Raw genomic sequence first — 20,721 nt, 5'->3', positions numbered from 1 at the left:
ACGCATAAATCGAAAAATGATCCAAATTTTTATCCAATAAGTAGTGGTTAACAGAGGATGACAAAGTCACCCTTTGGTTGCGAGTTCGAATCCAGCTAGTGGGGCAGTGCATTTAGGTGCATTTTAAAGGCTATTTCCAGGATGTGGAAGATGTAGTCGGATCGAAAACCCAGTAAACTTTCTAGTTAACAAAAAAAAAAAAGATTGTAAGCAGAAGAAATAATGAGTGCAATAGTAAATGTTGACACATGAGAACAATATTTTTTTTTGTCAAAATTTTGTTTAGATGACGATACGTGACAAACATGAGAACAATGTTTTAATATCAGAAGATGATACTTTCGAGAGTATATTCATATATCCAAATCGTTCAAATAGGAGTAAAAATCCCAAAATCAAACGAGGTGCTGTGACAAAAAGAAGTCAAACCTAAAAACTCTAAGATCAAGCGAGGTGCTATGACAAAAAGAGTTAAAGGTAGAACTTCAAAGTCAAGCGAAGTGATTTGAACATGGGTAATATTCTCTAAAAGAACTAAATTTGGTGTTTATGGATTTTTCAAAAGACAATGAAAATGTCTATGGATTTTTTTCGCATTATCTTTTCAAGATTGATTTTTGCACTCTTTCAAAATCAATCTTGAGGGAGAATGTTGAAGTAGAAAAATGAATATGTGATTGGAAGAAAATCTAGATTTTGGAGGAACACAATATTATGTTAAATACTGTGAATCATATTTATTTCCGTTATATCTATATTTTTTTTTTTATTTCATTTGTTAATTTTCCTATAAATATGTGAGTTATTTTCATTGTAATGAAACAAGAAGAAGAAGAGATGTAGCAATAAAGTAATTCCGTTTATTTCGTTTGTCTTATTATGTTTCCGCATTTTATTTTTCTACAAGGATGACGCGCATAAATCGAAAAATGATCCAAATTTTTATCCAATAAGTAGTGGTTAACAGAGGATGACAAAGTCACCCTTTGGTTGCGAGTTCGAATCCAGCTAGTGGGGCAGTGCATTTAGGTGCATTTTAAAGGCTATTTCCAGGATGTGGAAGATGTAGTCGGATCGAAAACCCAGTAAACTTTCTAGTTAACAAAAAAAAAAAAGATTGTAAGCAGAAGAAATAATGAGTGCAATAGTAAATGTTGACACATGAGAACAATATTTTTTTTTGTCAAAATTTTGTTTAGATGACGATACGTGACAAACATGAGAACAATGTTTTAATATCAGAAGATGATACTTTCGAGAGTATATGACCTGCAATAATTACCAATAACATGGAGAACGTTAAGAAGCAATACAATCAGTAGATAAAGATATGTCACGTTGGAGAATTTGGTGACGGTGGAAAGAAAAGTTTCTGCTTTTATTCAAACGTGGTTCTATGTATATATACAAGTTTCATACCTTGACCTAGTATATGAGAAAAGGAAACCCAATATATGATACAATAGTTTCCTTATACATTGTATAGTCTATTACCCCCCTCAAGTTGGAGCATAAAGATTGTGAATGCCCAACTTGAGCAAAAACGAATCGAACTCCTTGCGTCCAAGAGCCTTCGTGAAAATGTCGGCGAGTTGTTGAGTCGTCGAAACATGGCGTGTAGTGATGGCCCGGGAAGAAACATGTTGGCGCAGAAAATGACATGCAACCTCGATATGTTTCGTTCGGTCATGAAAGGAGTCGTTTGCTGCTATATGGATAGCCGCTTGGCTGTCACAGTGAAGGAGCATAGGATCTTGATGAGAAATACCAAGCGATAGCAATAAACCTTTTAGCCAGAGGAGTTCGCACGTCGTTACCACCATTGCTCTATACTCGGCCTCGGCGGAGGATAGTGAGATCGTGTGTTGGCGCTTGGATTTCCATGAGATTGGTGAGTTCCCGAGTTGAATAATCCAGCCGGAAAGAGATTTTCGCGTCTTTTGGCAGCCGGCCCAGTCCGAATCACACCACCCATAAAGACGTAAATCTGAATCAGCGCGAAGGAGGATCCCTTGGCCCGGACTACGTTTTAGATATCGGACCACTCTCAAGGCCGCATCCCAGTGATCTTGACGCGGAGCTTGCATAAATTGAGACAAAATATGGACCGCGTACGTAATGTCGGGGCGAGTGGCGAGGAGATAAAGTAAGCGTCCGATGAGACGACGGTAGGGTTCAGGATCCGGGAGCTCAGCACTTGTCGAAACCGAGAGGCGATGATTCTGATCGAGAGGTATAGAGACTGGTTTTGCACTCATGAGACCGGTTTCTTGAAGTATGTCCAGCATGTATTTACGCTGAGACATAGAGATTCCTGCCGAACTTCGAGCTACTTCAATACCAAGGAAGTACTTTAACGGGCCAAGGTCTTTCATATGAAAGCAAGAGCTGAGGTATTCCTTAAAGCTATGCATTACCGAAGTTGAGTTGCCCGCAATAAGAAGATCATCAACGTACACTAAAACATGTAGGTGAGTAGCAGCCTTGTGGAAGACGAACAAAGAGTGATCGGACTGAGATTGCTGAAAACCGTACCGACGAAGTGCGGAAGTGAGTTTGGCGAACCAACACCGGGGAGCTTGGCGGAGGCCGTACAAGGATTTCCGTAGGCGACAAACCTGATTTGGTCGAGAGGGAAGGAAACCCGGCGGAAGTTTCATATATACTTCCTCGTGGAGATCACCATGGAGAAACGCGTTGTGGACGTCCATTTGGTGAACCTCCCAGTTTCGAGCTACAGCCACGGCAAGATAGGTACGAACAGTCACCATCTTGGCTACAGGAGCAAATGTTTCGTCGTAATCAATACTCGCGGTTTGTTTATTTCCAAGGATGACAAGGCGAGCCTTATGTCTCTCAATCGTGCCATCAGCTTTGTATTTAGTTCGAAAGATCCATTTACAACCGATTGCCTTCTTATGAGCGGGAAGAGATTCAAGCGTCCAAGTCTGATTTTTCAAGTGCCGCGATTTCTGCCTGCATTGCTGCTCTCCAGCGCTCATCCTGTACCGCCGCCTTGTATGTCTTCGGGTCCGAATTAGTCTCAACAGCCACAAGAAAGGCCCTGTGTGTCGGAGTTACGGAGGCATATGACAGGACTTCATCAATTGGATACAGAGGATGTGAAGAAGATGTCGGCTGAGCAGAAGACGGCGTGACCAAAAGGGGCGAGATTCTGATGGCATTGGTGACGAAATCTTTTAGGCGAACATTTCCGAATCGTTGCCTATGGCCTCGCCCAAGTGCAATCTGACATGTCGGGCTGTCCGAAGTGGTGGGCGCAAGAGCTGATGCGGAACTGACAGAATCAGTATGTTCAGAACTGGCGGAGCTCGATACAACCTCAGTAGGGACAGTCGAGGCGGCTGGAGCATGAGAAGAATCAAGACTCGGTGATGTAGGCATGGAACCAGAAGAACCAGAAGACGGTGCCGAAACAGAGGAGGACGATGAACAACCAGAAGCAACACGAGGGGTAGCCAGAATGTCATCATCATAAACCGGGAACGGCCCTGGCATGGGCATTGGGGAGTTCGAACAAGGCTGTGAAACAACATCTGGGTATGGGAATTGTGTTTCGCAGAACACAACGTCGCGGGAGACAAAAATCCGTTGCGTATCCAAACTATACACTCTCCATCCTTTCTGCCCTGCAGGGTAGCCAACGAACAAACACCGAGAGCTTCGTTCAGCAAACTTGTCTCCTCCGCGGTTTTGATTATGGACATAACAAAGGCTACCAAAAACACGAAGGTGAGCATATCGTGGTGGCTGGCCATGAATTAACTCATATGGTGTTCGACCGTCAAGAAGACCCGATGGAGTACGGTTAATGAGATATCCCGCTGTGAGGATACTCTCTCCCCAAAACTCAATCGGAAGTCGGGCTTGGAATAACAAAGAGCGAGCAACATTCAAAATGTGGCGATGCTTGCGTTCAACACGACCATTTTGTTGAGGTGTCCCGACGCAAGACGTTTCGTGTATAATCCCATGTGTAGAAAAATAATCCCTCATACCGATGAACTCGGATCCATTGTCAGATCGGATAATCTTGACAAGAGTATTAAATTGTCGTTCAACCATACTCACAAATTGTCGAAGTTTGACAGATGCCTCGGTTTTGGTCGTTAAGAGATATATCCAAACGGCTCGAGAATAATCGTCAACTATAGTCAGAAAATATTTGGCACCCGAAAACGATGGAGTGCGATACGGTCCCCAAATATCGCAGTGAATCAACTGAAAAATCTCCGAGCTTTTATTAGTACTCAATGGAAAAGAATCTCGTGTTTGTTTGGCTCGCAAACATACATCGCAATGTCTAGATTCGGAACAAACATTATGCTGAACACCCAAAACCGAAAGCTTGGAAAGAACTTGAGAAGACGGATGACCCAAACGTTGGTGCCACAAATCGAAAGACAGTCTATCTTGAGCCCGTGTTGCTGCAACTCTCGCCACTTCACGGAAATAGTACAATCCCTCCTTTTGTTCACCCGCTCCAATCGTCATCTTGGTAGTGCGGTCCTGAAGCACACATAAATCACGGGCAAAGGTGACGATATAGTCACATTCATCCAAAAGCTGAGAAACGGAGATCAAACTGCATTGTAGGCCTGGCACAAACAAGACATTTGACAACAGAAGACAAGGGCCAAGACAAACAGATCCGGATTTGACGGAAACAACCTGACGAGCATCCAGTAAAATCACAGAAAATGGCGAGACAACAGTGACATCAAGCAGAGATGATAAATCTCCTGTCATATGATGAGAGCAACCTGTATCAATAATCCAAGAGGTAGAAGAATTCATACCCGAAAGTGTTTTAGAACTGCCAGCATTGTTCGCATTCAAAAGATTGATTAGTGTCTTCCATTGATCTTCAGTGATTCCACTAACACTCTGTTTGTCGACAGAGGAAGTAGCCGGCGAGATTTGGGCAGACGGGGCAATAAAAGCTGCATTGGCTCTAGAAATTTGTCTCGTGGGTCGATCACCGTGAGACGATCCAGAGTGTGGTTTTCCTCTACCTCGAGTGGTTCCTGTGCGATTGCGAGGTCGATCGCCCCACCACTCGGAAAAACCCACGAGCTGGAAACACACATCTGCGAGATGGCCGGTGCGATGACAATTCGTGCAGAGGACGGACATGTCTTTCTCAGCAGATGGCATTCGCTGTCTTGGTCCAGTTTTGACCGAGAAGGCAGCCACTGCAGGTGTGTCGATGTGAGTTTGAGTGATCTGTTTGGATGCTTCATCTTGAGCTACAGCATTGTAAGCTTCTTCAATGTTCGGCAGTGGTTGTCGAGACATGAGATTCGAGCGCACAACTCCATAACGAGAGTCATCTAAACCGAGAAGAAATTCGTAAAGGCGATCCTCATTCCTTTCTTTCTCAAGCAATGTCGCAATGTCACACGAGCAACTTCCACACTTACAGTGTTTTAGTGTCCGGAAGTTTGCAAGTTCATCCCAAAGTTTGGTGAGTTTGCCAAAGTACGCTTTAACCGTCATGCCAAGTTGTCGGCAGTTGGCAAGTTCGCTTCGAATGCGGAGAAGTCGAGGAGCATTACTTTTTCCGAAACGGCGTTTCAAATAATCCCACAAATCGGTCGCATACTCTCGGTGAACCACATCCGATCGAAGGTGAGGTTCGAGAGTGTTCTTGAGCCACGAAACAATGAGTGCATTGTTTGTGTCTCAATCCTCAAAATCAGTCGATGTTTCATTAGGTTTCGATATCGAGCCATCCACAAAACCGAATTTCTTACGGGAATTCAAGGCTTGACGCATGTTGATAGCCCATTCATCATAGTTGTCTCCACGGAGTAGCGGCTGTGATAGGATTAACCCCGGATTGTCGCTCGGAGTAAGGTCATAGGGGCTGATCGTTCGTCGAGCAGGGAGGACAGATTCGGTGTGGCCTGTGGCGGTGTTCATTGTCGGGTTCGAAGGAACAGCTGAATCGGTGTTCTGGGTCGGAGTCGAGTCGGTGCCGGTAGACATTCAGGATCGGAAAAAAAAAACTTAGATCGGTGTTTTTGTTTTGTCGTGCTCTGATACCATGTCACGTTGGAGAATTTGGTGACGGTGGAGAGAAAAGTTTCTGCTTTTATTCAGACGTGGTTCTATGTATATATACAAGTTTCATACCTTGACCTAGTATATGAGAAAAGGAAACCCAATATATGATACAATAGTTTCCTTATACATTGTATAGTCTATTAAGATAGATTGAGCATGCGGGAGAAACAAAACAAAATCTAATTAAAGATATATCTTATGCTAATGCATGCTTTAATGGACACCAAGCCGAGCAAGAATCAGGTCAAACGCGTATCAAGCTAAGGTAAGGAATAATCAAAGTTAATTAGAAGACAAACTTACTCTACTGTCGGCTTTGATAGTGCCTTCCATGTGCATGTAGATTCCACAACGTCAAAATTCTGATAATTTCCTTTTATTTCCTATCCAATATCTTGTATATATATATATATATATATATATTATGCAAGAATCATTGAGAAAATAATAAGAAAATCAAGTCATAAACCAATGTTACTTTCTGACGTGGTCAATTTGTCCTATCACATCTAACTTTATTATTTTTCATTCTACTTCTCGACGGTTAGACTGTCGGAGATAATGGAGATTTTAAAATATACAATCAAGCACTATCAAATGATTCAACGGTTCACACTTTTCATTTCTTATTAAGATATCATTATAAATAGTATGTTTCCTTTTCTTGTGATTCCCTATCACAAGTATTAGTTGTAGTATATATATTTGTAATATTCTATTGCTATGAATATACAGAAATCATTTTATCAAAAAAAATCTAGTGATTAAAGGATGAGAATATTAAAAACGAGTGCTGAAGGATGAACTTTTAAGCAAAGAACATCTTTGGCTAATGTATGCCAAGACACGTTTTGATAAAATGATTTCTGTATGTTCACCCAAGGAAAATCGAGAGGGAAGGTTTTAAGCAGCGGAATTAAAATAAAAATAGGTTAGCATGTAACTTATGCTAGTAAACCCAACACCGAACTGGGCAGAACTTGTATTGCCTCCATGAACTTCTTCGTTCCCGACCTTGCGATCGTTTACAAATTGTTGACCAGATCTATTGAAAACACCCATTAAAAATCCTCGAAGAACTCGTCTTTGATCCTCGGCGTATTTTATTCATTAAAAATGCGAAAATAACTTTGAATTTTGTTCTGTCGAAATATAATATGTCAAATCAACATGTTTTGAATAAAATATATAAAGAAAAAAAGAAAGTAGCTGGGCTCCAAGAAAAGTATTCTTACCACACGGTGGTCGTCATTATAGTGATAGATATATGTACTCTTATGTATGTACATGCACATACCAAGAGTCATACATGCCAAATGTTACATTCTTTTTGAAATTAAATGCATTTTAAAAAAAACCAAATTAGAAATTATTTTTTTGAATAAATGAAAAAAAAACTCTATTATTGTATTTACTGATTACAATATATGTATATACGTATGTATACTGCCAAGAGTCTAAGGATGGCATATATGGGAATATAAATGATATGATATCTCTTATATATATATATATAAATATATAAGAATATATTTGTTCATTAATATTTTTTTTTAGAATTCTATGGATAAAATGGTTACAAAATAATATTTGTTCACAAAGCAACCATAAATATTATATAAAAACCATAAAATTAAAATTATTCTAAAAACAAAATTGTTTAAGAACTACCTTTATAACTAAGCTACGCGAGTTCTGCCAATCCAACTATCTTATTATATTAGAGTGAATGCGAACTAAGAAATGACGTAATTGGATTTTTTTTCATATATATGTATATTGTAAAAAAAAGTAAATAGCAAAAATTATTTTCATTTTATGATTTTTCATAAAAAGATTCAACGGTTAATCGTCATTTTAAGTATCGATGGTGTTTTGTAAAACTTGTGTGTGTGTGCTCAGTGATAAATCAAGGGCGTTCTTTCCTCCGAGACGTAGGACGATCACACTGATCGAATCCGAACTCGTAATTCCGGTGTTCTTTCATTCTTTTTCGTTCTGCGTTTTCTGTTTCGTGTTCGTGTGTTGAGTTGGTTTCAAGTGAGAGAGCGAGCGAGGTAAATCGAGAGTCGAGTTTCGTCGTCTGATCAGCGGCTAGGTTTTGGCTCACGATAGTACAAGTGGTATCAGAGCTCCGGTTCTTGCAAGAAAAGGGAAACAAGCTTGCATCTGCTCAAGAATTCTGATTCGACAGTCGGAGGAGATAGATTGGTGGACGCACTCAATCAGGTATCTCCTAATCCTGTATTCTGTGCGATGGCGATGACAATGCAGAAACTAGATGTTGAAAGATTTGACGGGAAAGGGGACTTCATGCTGTGGAAAGAAAAGATCGAGATTGGTCTTGAGATCATGGGGCTACAGGATGCATTAAATGATGATCCACAGACTTGGATATCCATGGAGGATGAAGAAGCTCAAGAAGTAAAAACTCCAGCTCCATTGCAGAAATCTGCGATTTCAGGAACTCAAGAGACTCCAGGTATGGCTTCGATTCTGATACAAGAATCAGAAACTATAGGAAGAAAGAAGGAATCAACAGTTACCTCTCTACAAAATAGAATGGAGAGGAGCAAACGAGTTAGAAACCTGATAGTCTTATGTCTATCTGATCAAATACTCAGAAAAGTGATTCAAGAGAAAACTGCTTTTGGAATTTGGAGACTTCTTGAAAAATTGTACTTAGAACAGTCTCTACCTAATAGGATGTACTTGATGCAACGTGTTTCTGGATTCAAGATGGATGAGGGGAAGACTATAGAAGAAAACCTAGATATATTTCAGAAGCTTTTATCAGATCTTCAAAATCTGCAAGTTAAAGTGGAAGAAGAGTTTCAGGCAGTTTACTTGCTCAACTCTCTTCCTGCTTCCTATGAACAACTAAGGGAGGTGCTTAAGTACTCAAGGACGAGTATCACAGCTGAAGAAATAAAGACTGCAACAAGATCCAAGGAAGCAGAACTGATTGCACAAAAGGGTACAAGACCATCAGGTGAAGGGTTAGTGGTGAGAGGCAGATCTGAGCAAAGAGATCAAACAAACAACAGGAAAAAGTCAAGATCCAAGTCTAAAACCAAGAAAAAGGCTGAATGTTGGTATTGTGGTAAAAAAAGGACACTACAAGAAGGAGTGTCACTCCAGAAAAAACAATCAGAAAGGAGCTCAAGACGACAAAGGAGAAGCAGCAGTTGCACATTCAGGTGACAACATACAGTTTTCTACCGTCTTGACTGCAGAAAACTGGGAAACCTTATCCACAAATGACTTAGAAGTTAATGAGCAGTGGATCTTGGATTCTGGCTGCACTTTCCACATGACTCCTAGGAAGGAGTGGCTAGTTGATTTCCAAGAAAGAAATGAAGGAATGGTCAAGATGGGAAATCATACAACCTGCAGTATAAAAGGAATCAGATCAGTAAGGATGGTGATGGAAGATGGATCTGAGGTGCTGTTAACACAGGTCAGGTACATTCCTGAACTGAAAAGGAATCTTATATCCTTAGGAACTTTGGAACTACAGGATTATTGGTATAAATCTCAGAATGGTGTATTGAAAGTCATCAAAGGTTGCAGAGTAGTGTTGAAAGGAAGGCTACAAAGGGGTCTGTATATTTTGCAAGGCAAAACCGTGACAGGGGAAGCAAATGTTTCAAAAGATCAAGAAGATCAGACTTTTCTGTGGCACAGTCGTCTTGGACATGTGAGTCAGAAATCTTTGGATATATTGGTCAAGAAAGGGTTGCTTCAGGGAGCCAAAATTTCTACGCTTAACTTCTGCGAAAGTTGTGTGTTTGGTAAGACTCATAAACTTTCTTTCTCCATGGGCAAACACACAACCAAAGGCATTCTAGACTACATTCATTCAGATCTTTGGGGCTCTCCCAATACTCCGAATTCTATGTCAAAATGCCAGTATTTCATATCTTTCATAGATGATTTCTCTAGAAAGACATGGATTTACTTCCTAAAAACCAAGGATGAGGCGTTTGACAAATTCATGGAGTGGAAGAAACTTGTCGAGAATCAGCAAGGGAAGAAAATCAAGGTCCTCAGAACGGACAATGGACTGGAATTCTGTAACCAGAGGTTTGAGACAGTCTGTAAAGATCAAGGCATCAAGAGACACAGGACTTGCGCCTATACACCCCAACAGAACGGAGTTGCAGAGCGCATGAATAGAACCATCATGGAAAAAGTAAGGAGTATGCTCAGTGAATCAGGATTATCACAAATCTTCTGGGCAGAAGCAGCCGCAACAAGTGTCTACCTGATAAATAGGTCACCATCCACTGCCATAGACATGGATATTCCAGAAAAGAAATGGTCAGGAGCTGAACCAAGCTACATTCACCTGAAAAGGTTTGGCTGTGTTGCCTATATACATGTTGATCAAGGAAAGCTGTTACCTAGAGCCAAGAAGGGTATCTTCATTGGATATCCTCCAGGAATCAAAGGATACAAGGTTTGGCTCCTAGAAGAAAGAAAATGTGTCATAAGCAGGGATGTAAAATTCAATGAGGAGATCTTATTTAAAGATCTGAGTACTGAGAAAAAGAAAGACACAGTCGGGTCAGTATCTAATGAGGAACGAGTCTCTTTACCATTTATCACACAAATGGCAAAGAAACAAAAAAAATCTGCAGATCAAGGTGGAGCTATGCAAGAAGAACAGATAAGCTCGTCAGAATCAGAAGGGGAGAATACAGTAGAGTCTACAAATGATTCCAGACAGCTGATCAGAAATGCAGAGAACTCAGGTTCAGAATCTCAGGATGATGAAGTCTCAGTTCCAGAGCAAGATGATCTCAGAGACTATGTCCTAGCGAGGGACAGAAACAGAAGGGAGATAAAACCTCCATCAAGATAAAACGAGGATAAGACTGTGGCGTTTGCTTTTATATCAGCACAAGAAATTGAGATTGAAGAACCCAGATCTTATCAAGAATCCAGGAAATCAAAGGACTGGAATAAATGGAAGCTAGCTATGGAAGATGAGATGAAGTCACTGAAACAAAACAAGACATGGGTTCTCGTCAGGAAACCAGAAAGGAATCGAGTCATAGGATGCAGATGGGTTCTGAAAAGGAAACCTGGTATACCCGGAGTTGAAAAGCCGAGATTCAAAGCCAGATTGGTCGCCAAAGGGTTTACACAAGTAGAAGGGATTGACTATCACGAGATTTTTTCACCTGTGGTAAAGCATGTCTCTATCAGAGTCTTGCTGTCACTAGTGGCCTACCAAGACCTGGAATTAGAGCAAATGGATGTTAAAACTGCTTTCCTCCATGGAACGTTGGAAGAACAGATTTACATGAGGCAACCAGAGGGGTTTGAAGAAGAAGGCCGAGAAGACTGGGTTTGTTTGCTGAAACGGTCTCTGTATGGTTTGAAACAGTCTCCTCGACAGTGGAATCAGAGGTTTGACGTGTTTATGCAGAGTAAGGCTTTTCACAGAAGTAATTTTGACTCGTGCGTTTATTTCAGAAGACTTGCAGATAATTCACAGGTTTATCTACTCATATATGTCGACGACATATTAATAGCAGCAAAAGAGAAGACACACATTGATGATTTAAAGAAGATGTTAAGTGCTGAGTTTGATATGAAGGATTTGGGACCTGCAAACAAGATCCTGGGAATGAGCATTCGACGTGACAGACTAAGAAACAGATTGACTCTGTCTCAGGAAGATTATTTGCAGAAAGTTTTGGCTACTTTTGGCATGGATAAATCTAAGGTGGTGAGTACACCTTTAGGAGCTCATTTTAAACTGAGTTCTACCTCACAGGCAGAAGAGGAAGGGGAAACATTCAAGGAAATGGTTCCATACTCAAGTGCAGTGGGCAGTATCATGTAATCAATGATAGGTACTCGACCAGATTTAGCTCATCCAGTGGGAGTGATCAGCAGATTCATGAGTAGACCGGGAAAAGACCATTGGGACGCAGTAAAGTGGGTGTTCAGATATCTCAAGGGAACTCAGAGACTTAAGCTCAACTATGTCCAAGGTTTGAACTTCACAGTAAAGGGGTTTTGCGATTCTGATTACGCAGCAGATTTGGATAAGAGAAGGTCAGTTTCTGGATTTGTTTTTATGGTTGGAGGAAATGTTGTAAGCTGGAAATCAAGTCTACAACATGTCGTGGCACTCTCAACTACGGAAGCAGAATATATGTCACTCACCGAGGCAGTTAAAGAAGGGGTCTGGCTGAAGGGTCTGTTACAAGAGTTTGGCTTTGATCAGAATGCTGTGGAGATCTACTGTGATTCTCAGAGCGCGATCAGCCTGTCAAAGAACAATGTACATCACGAAAGGACGAAGCATATCGACGCAAGGATGCACTTCATCAGAGATTTGATAGCTCAAGGATCGGTGAAAGTACTGAAAATCCACACGGATGAAAACCCAGCAGATGCACTGACCAAAACGTTGCCTGTCAGTAAGTTCAAGAAAATCCTGAACTTGCTGAAATTGACTAAGTAGATTGAGCATTCAGTCTGAGGAAAGAACCAAGGGAGCAACTGAGCAGGCTGAAGTTTAGAGCAAGGTGGAGTTTTGTGAGATATGCTCAATAGAACTTCAAACAGTTAGAACTTCAAACGAGTTAAAGGTTTTAGAAGGCAGAAGGAGACGACGACGTTTAAAGCAGGTTTGGTTATAATAACGGAAGGGCTTTTGTGTCATTTCAGGTCTTGGTAGTTGTTGACTCAGTTGACCCATCTCCTCTCCTTCAAAAGACGAGAATCCGCCATTATTGCTCATTCGGAAGTTTTGGGTAATTGGGTGATTGTTTTGTAAAACTTGTATGTGTGTGCTCAGTGATAAATCAAGGGCGTTCTTTCCTCCGAGACGTAGGACGATCACACTGATCGAATCCGAACTCGTAATTTCGGTGTTCTTTCATTCTTTTTCGTTCTGCGTTTTCTGTTTCGTGTTCGTGTGTTGAGTTGGTTTCAAGTGAGAGAGCGAGCGAGGTAAATCGAGAGTCGAGTTTCGTCGTCTGATCAGCGGCTAGGTTTTGGCTCACGATAGTACAGATGGAAATCTGAGTTGTAGTCACGGGTTGTGAAAGAACAAGAGCCAGCAAATGGTAGGTTAAGGATGAATTTATATTCTCGCACATAATATTATATATTTTAGCTTATTTTTATATCAAATTGGTGAAATCTTATATTGGGATATAGAATATTTGCGAAGGGTTAATATTATGCATACATACAAAAAGTTGTTTCTATAGAGATTATCTAATATAATACTTTCTATAACTCTTATAAAATATTTGAAAATAGATTTCAGTGAATATTTGCATATAAAATTCTAAAGGTGGAATATTTTTTGGAGTTTGCAGGAAAGAAAAAGAAAAGAGACCCTTTTGGTCATCTTTTAGTAATCTCTTGAAAAATATATATATATTTAAATAAAATTTGTAGTTACATTTGATTTTTTTGTTTATTTATTTTTCTATTATAAGAAGCCAAGAACGCGTGCTTAAACTATCGAGTCAAAACTAAATATCCATCCCAATTTAAGTATTTTTCCTTGAATATGTTATATATTGCCAAAATTTAAATAAAATTAAATAATGAGATTATATAAATTTAGTATCATACCAGTATTTTATTGTGAAATATTTTAAAAATTAAATACATTATTATTCTATTGCTAACACCAATTCAATTTGTATTATTGTTAAAAATTATATTTTTCTAAACTTATGATAGTCACATTGTTTTTATTTTTTTTTTTTAGTTTTTAGATATCACTCGATTTGACAAAATAATAACCCTTTGGTCGAGTAATAAAATCTATCAAAACATTATTTTGATATTCTACATTTTAATAATTGATTCTATATTATAACATAAAAAAACACATAAATTGTTCAACTTCCTCTTTAAAAAAAGATATTATTGTGTTATCTCGATATTTTCCTTAAAACATTTAAAAAATTATTTTGATATAATAATATACATTATGAATATAAAAATAAAATATAGTACATATATAAGTTTAAAATTAATAATAAAATTATTTAAAATCATTGTATATTTAGTCTGTGCGATTCACGACGGGTTATTATCTAATGAATCATATATTGGACCATAGAGAGTAGCATTTGGTTATGAAAACAAACCTATCGAAATTTGGACCCAAACGTAGGAGATACTCATTGTTCGGCCCACATTCGCGGATAATTTAATATGGTAATTAGAAAAACGATTTTCATTTTAAAGTTTTGTTTTATTTATTTACTGTATTTGAAAATATTTAATGTAATGTGCAAAGTCTTGTGGTATTACGGTGGTAGAAATAACTTGTTTCCAACCCAGTCTACTACTATTATGCTCCTGTATTTTATTCATTAAAAGTGCGAAGATAAATTTGAATTTTGTTCTGTCGAAATATAATTATGTCAATAACCAACATGTTTTGAATAAAATATATAAAGAAACAAAGAAAATAGCTGGGCTCCAAGAAAAGTATTCTTACCACACGGTGGTCGTCATTTTATCTAAATAGATGTCGTTTTACATTAACATAGAAATAGAAATGTCCGGAAGCGGTAGTGTGGGAACACAAAATGCTTTCCCGGTTCGAAACCCACCGGACATCACCATTTATAAAAAAAAAACATAGAAATGAAATATAGTATAGATTTCACGCATAAACTGATGCCAAGTTGCGAATTCAATAGTTGATATCACGGCAGTTCTTCCTGACTTCACCACTGAAACCCGTCAATGGAGAGATGTTACCCATCTTGATCATCGATTTAGCGAACTGCTCGAAGAACTCGTCTTGATCCTCGGCGTACTTCTCCACAAGGTCTCTAGCTTGCCGGTTGCTGGAGAAGAGAACTTGGTCGGAATTCAACAGACCCTTGTTCTTAATCAAGTTCTTGAAGTAGCTGTTGTCAAATTTCGAGGCAGACATGAAGTCCAAGGCGAACAGGTTCTGGTCTCCGCCTGATCTTGTTGGGCACCGTGGACGCAGCCAGGCCGCGTACGACGAGTTCAGCGTCTCGCTCGCCTGTCCATTAATGCCGGATTGGTTGAACAGTCGCTGTCTGAAGCTTGTGCACCTAGAGAAACCGATGGTGTGACTCCCTGAAACCACCAGATCAAGAAAGTGTTTTAAGGTATTGATGTCAATAAGCTCGAGCCACCAGGTATAGCGTGAGACGCAAGTTAACTCCGATGTCTAACATGTTAGGGCAGAGAGTTTTCTTTTTGTTTACCAGAGAGAGCGACGAGGTCGGTGAGATCGAGGCTGTGGATGTTAAACGCAGAGAGAATGGTCTGGAAAGTGTTGTTTGGGGCAGGAATGTTGTCGTTAGAGGATCTCAAGCTTGCTCCTCTCGAGTCCCTTCTGCCTAAGGGGACCTCCCAGCTTGGTCCACCGGTCCTTTTTTTTTTTTTTTTTTTCAGATTAAGAACATGATTTTACGTGTTAAAGAATCTTATGGTGAACAAGAAAGAGGAACTTTCCCCTCGGGTCCCTTCTGCCTAAGGGGACCCCCCAGCTTGGTCCCCCGGTCCTTTTTTTTTTTTTTTTTTTTGCAGATTAAGAACATGATTTTACGTGTTAAAGAATCTTATGGTGAACAAGAAAGAGGAACTTAATTTAACAAACAAAAAAAAGAAAGAGGTACTTACAAGAACAGAAGAGTCTCTTGCGGCTAGGGCCAACGCGTCGGCACAAGAGACAGTGGAAGGGCATTCCTTCTCCAGTGCCGACTTGATCTCATCGATGACTTCGAACCCACGAGCCGATCTTCTGTTATAGTTCGAGTTCTTTTCGCTCACGATATCCCCGCTGCTGTCCAGCAAGACCGAGCCATCACAGCCCTTCATGTAAAAAAAAAGGCATGAGTAGATATACAATATTGGTAGAAGAAAGAAAGATAAAGGAGGTGAACGAGAGAGACCTGAACGAAACAGTCGAGGAAATGGAGCCTCATCAAGGAAACGGCCATGCGGGTTTCTCTTGCAACGGCTTTAGCCACAACAGACCTGACGATCTCCTGGGCTTTGGGGCATGAATTATCATAAAAATCTGGGTAAAGTTTCCATACAAAGCTTGGGATGAAGAGGCAGAGAGGAACAAAGCAAACGAGAGCAAACAGAAGGAGAAAAACGGCAGGTCTTGCCATCACTTAATCTCTAGAAGAAGATTTGTCTTTGTGGTGGTGAGTGATAACGAAGAAGAGGAGGGTATATATAGGGCTGGCGGGTGGGACCAACCGCAGTGGTGCATATTTGGAGATTGTGGGTTGCATGGGGGGTTTGTGGGACCCACCGAAGGCTGGAAGTTTGTGGGACCCTGAGGTATTTGTGGGACCCACGTTCAAAAAAAGGAGTTTGGGTGTTTGTGGGACCCACCGTGGACAAATACAAAAAAAAAGGAGATTTGAGTGTTTGTGGGACCCACCGAGGCTGTGGATACTTTGGGGGTTTGTGGGACTTAGGGTTGGACACGGGTCGGGTACCCGCGTTTTTGGAGATATCCGTCTTCGTTTTTGTTTTCGCGGGTTTCAGAGAAATGTTATCTATCTCATAATATTCGGGTATCCATCTAACGGGTACCCATAACTAAAAGACGGGTACCCGCAAGTACCCGTATCCGTATAAAAAATATTAAACAATATAAAATTAAACCAAATAATCAATAAAAATATACATATTTTATTCCAAAAATATATTTTTAAATTTAAAAATTCTTAAAATTTAATAATATGCCTAGAATCCTAGAAATATTTTAAAATATACACAATAATTTGAAGTTGAATCTATCAAAACTTGAAAATCCAATATATAATCCTAAAGGAAAGTAAAAATAACCTAAGTATTTTAGAAATTATATTAAAAATATAAGGTTAATTTTGTAATTTTAATATATATGCGGGTACCCGCGGGTACCCGTTATTTCAATATATAAAACCCGAACTCGTACCCATATGACGGGTATTCTAGTTTTTAATACTCGTTTTCGTCTTCGTGAAGTGTCGAGTACCCGTTTTTCGGATACCCACGAGACTGGGTATCCGCTTACCCGTCGGTAACAGATTTAAATGCCCAGCCCTAGTGGGACCAACCATGCATGACTAATTCACACGTTTATTATTGTTTATTGTGAATATGTGAATCCCTACACATAAACCCCTACATGTAACATACGTAGTCAGTCCATGGCACAACAATGTATTACATCAGCCGTCTATTAGCAGGTTCAATATATGCAAACGAACACGCCCCTTAAATTTTGGGGTCTCACTCACTTTTAAAAATAATTAATATTATTTAATAATTATAAAATTAACTATTTTAAGTATAATTATTAAACAAAAATAAATACATATTAATTTATAAAAATAAATTACATTGTAATATATCAATAATAAATTAAAATTTTATTTTAAAAATAAAAAATCAGTTATATTTATAGAGTTTAAAAAAATATTATTAATTCACACGTTTATTATTGTTTATTGTGAATATGTGAATCCCTACACATAAACCCCTACATGTAACATACGTAGTCAGTCCATGGCACAACAATGTATTACATCAGCCGTCTATTAGCAGGTTCAATATATGCAAACGAACACGCCCCTTAAATTTTGGGGTCTCACTCACTTTTAAAAATAATTAATATTATTTAATAATTATAAAATTAACTATTTTAAGTATAATTATTAAACAAAAATAAATACATATTAATTTATAAAAATAAATTACATTGTAATATATCAATAATAAATTAAAATTTTATTTTAAAAATAAAAAATCAGTTATATTTATAGGGTTTAAAAAAATATTATTATTATCATTAATACATAAAAAATATTACAAATTTATTTCTTATCACTAAATATTTTTATAGAAATTAATAAATTTAAAAACAAATAAATAATAATTATTAATTGATTTATTATATAAATTTATAATTTTTGTTACTAAATAATTTTAATAATATTTTTAAATTAAATTGTATAAACTGAACAGGGGCTCCGAAAAAGTTTGAGACGTCCCTGGAATTTATACATATATATATATATATATATACAGGCCAATTTACAAGAGGCTTATTAGGTCATAGTGAAGAGCTTGTTTGGTAATAAAATGTTGGCATTGGGCGTTCTAGAAGACCTTTTCATTAGACAATACCTTGTATAAATCCCTAGATGCACGGTCTTACAACATACGTAGTCAGTCCATGGAACGACAATGTGACCCGAGTTAGTAGGAATGGGGGCACATGCCCCATTGATCTAATAAAAACATGTTAATTTTCTTTACAAATTTTATAAAATTTTGACATATTTGCTAAATGCCCCCGTGTATATATATATATATTGAAATTAAATTGTGTCCCTTCTCAACTATTTTTCTAGATCTGCCTATGTGTATATATATATGATAGACCATATATAGATATATATATTGAAAATTATGTTTTTTTCGAAGATCTTGATTTGTTGAAAAAGAGAGAGAAAAAGTGGGCGGACGCACAAATTTGGCCCACATAAAAAAGAAAACCGAGATATAAATACAAAAATTGCGTGTGCCTGCGCCCCACTTTTATCTCTCTTTTATTTTGTACACATGAATTCTTCGAAAAAACATCAACAAAAAAAACTAAGAGCAAAAAATAAAAAATATATAAATGTTATAATTTTTATTTTAAAGAACTGTTACTATTTTTATCACATTTATAACATTGTCATTCTTATATATTTATTTAATTTTATGTTTGACTAAATAGAAAAACAAATTGATAAAATTATGAAAAAAATTTACATCCATATCTCAAGATAACGATAAAATTCCAACAGACAATATATCAAATTCTCAAATTAGTCATTCAATATTCTCAAATTATCAGACACCATGAAACGGGCCTAATTGGGCTAAATCATGAATTAGGCCTTATAAAAGTCCTCATTGGGCCAATGAATCATTAATTGGGTCTTATAAAAAGGCCTTAAAGTTATGGAAAAAAAAGCAGATTGAAATTGGACCTAAACGTGTTTCTGAAATTCGGAATTTGCGGAGAAATATGTACGTTAATCCAAAAACGATTTCAATTTAAAGTTTTCATTTCATAATCGTAGTTGAAAATATTTAAAGTAATGCATACAATTTGATGGCATTTCAAAGTTTCCCACAAAAATTTACTTCGACACTAAGATTATATATTGATTAATCATTCGGTCTCGTACGCAGTTGCAAAAGTAAAATCATAAAAGCAGTTTCACGTGTATGCGTGTGATGCGCATATATGTTTTTGTAAATCATGTTTTATATTATATAATAAAAAAAGGCAGCTTCCTTAGGCACCACCATAAATTTCAGTGACGAAAACAAACAAGGAAACGTGACACAACCACAATGCAGTACCAGTGGAAAGCGCCATGGCCGTATATATACGTATTTATACACGTAGTCCGACCTAATAATGTCCAAATTGTCTTTATTCAAGTTGTAATAATAGACGGTCTTTGTCGATCAGATCAATTACGTCCATTTGTTTACATAAACAAATAATAACAGTTTCTCATGTCGTGGTTTACAGGCTATTACCATGAGGGTTTATCACCGTGGCCGAACATATGTGGTTGGGTTCCGCCGTTACAAAAAAAAAAACACTTTCTCATGTCACTAACACATCTTCTAACATGTAATGTTTCGTTTTCACTCTTTTAGGTTGTGACATAATGCGAATATTTCCATTTAAACCCCAAGTCACCATGTTCACTTTTTTAGTGGGGCTTTCCCGATGTCTTAGTGAAATAAACCAAAGATTATATAAAACAAAATCTATACAACTATTTTTAATAAAAAAAACAAAATCTTATATAAAATAAAACCCTTATTTTATTATTTTCTTCCGTATAAATCTATACAACTATTTTTAATTAAAAAAACAAAATATTATATAAAATAAAACCCTTATTTTATTATTTTCTTCTGTATAAATCTATACAACTATTTTTATCTCGTAGTTTCTTTATACATTGGGAACCCTGGCTGCTACTATTCGGGCGCGTTGACCGAGTAAATCCAAACTCACACGCATGAGTCTGCAATACGCGTAAGAGGTAAATCAGCCGTAACTGACAGGCGATAGATGAGCGGGTAAGGAGTCTTGTCAACATACCGAGAGGTTGGAGTTCGAATGCAATTGTATATTAAACAATAAATTTGTAAAATTTTAACGGATTGATGTTTGATCATTAGCTATATTGATGAATTCTCAGATTTTATTACGGGATACGATATCCATTGATAAAATGCATCAATACGTCGTCGTCCACAAACCAATTGATGACATTCAATTTATTCGCGCAAAAAAAAAACAAATTCTTATCAATTTTTGTTACAGCAATCGGTATTTTCTCGAAACATTGGAAATAACACCACATATTTTGAGGAATTTAAAGTTTGTTTCTTACTAAGAAAATATATTTTGTTGTACGGTTTATCATTAGAACAAAATACAAAATGCTGAATTATTAAAGCTTGCATGTACCATGTGATCCTCTTCATCCACAATTTAAAAAGAAAAAAGAAAATCTAAACAAATGAATTCACAATAACAAAAATATAATTTGATTGAAGACAAATTCA

General features: G+C 37.8%; 1 protein-coding gene across 1 annotated transcript; it reads right to left on the bottom strand.

The window, feature by feature from the left end:
- Positions 1-14,748: 14,748 nt before the first annotated feature.
- On the bottom strand, positions 14,749-16,244 carry LOC104807472 (peroxidase 49). The gene is made up of 4 exons (XM_010532756.1): positions 16,020-16,244; positions 15,725-15,939; positions 15,330-15,496; positions 14,749-15,198 (listed from the first exon to the last, which is right to left on the bottom strand). The coding sequence occupies exons 1-4, from the start codon at positions 16,242-16,244 to the stop codon at positions 14,780-14,782; spliced, it is 1,026 nt and encodes a 341-aa protein (XP_010531058.1). The 3' UTR covers positions 14,749-14,779.
- Between the last annotated feature and the right edge of the window lie 4,477 nt (positions 16,245-20,721).

This window comes from Tarenaya hassleriana, unplaced genomic scaffold, assembly GCF_000463585.1.
Source record: "Tarenaya hassleriana unplaced genomic scaffold, ASM46358v1 Cleome13, whole genome shotgun sequence".
Lineage (NCBI taxonomy): Eukaryota > Viridiplantae > Streptophyta > Magnoliopsida > Brassicales > Cleomaceae > Tarenaya > Tarenaya hassleriana.
Note: the sequence above shows the minus strand (reverse complement) of the source record. Positions and strands in the feature narration are given on the sequence as shown.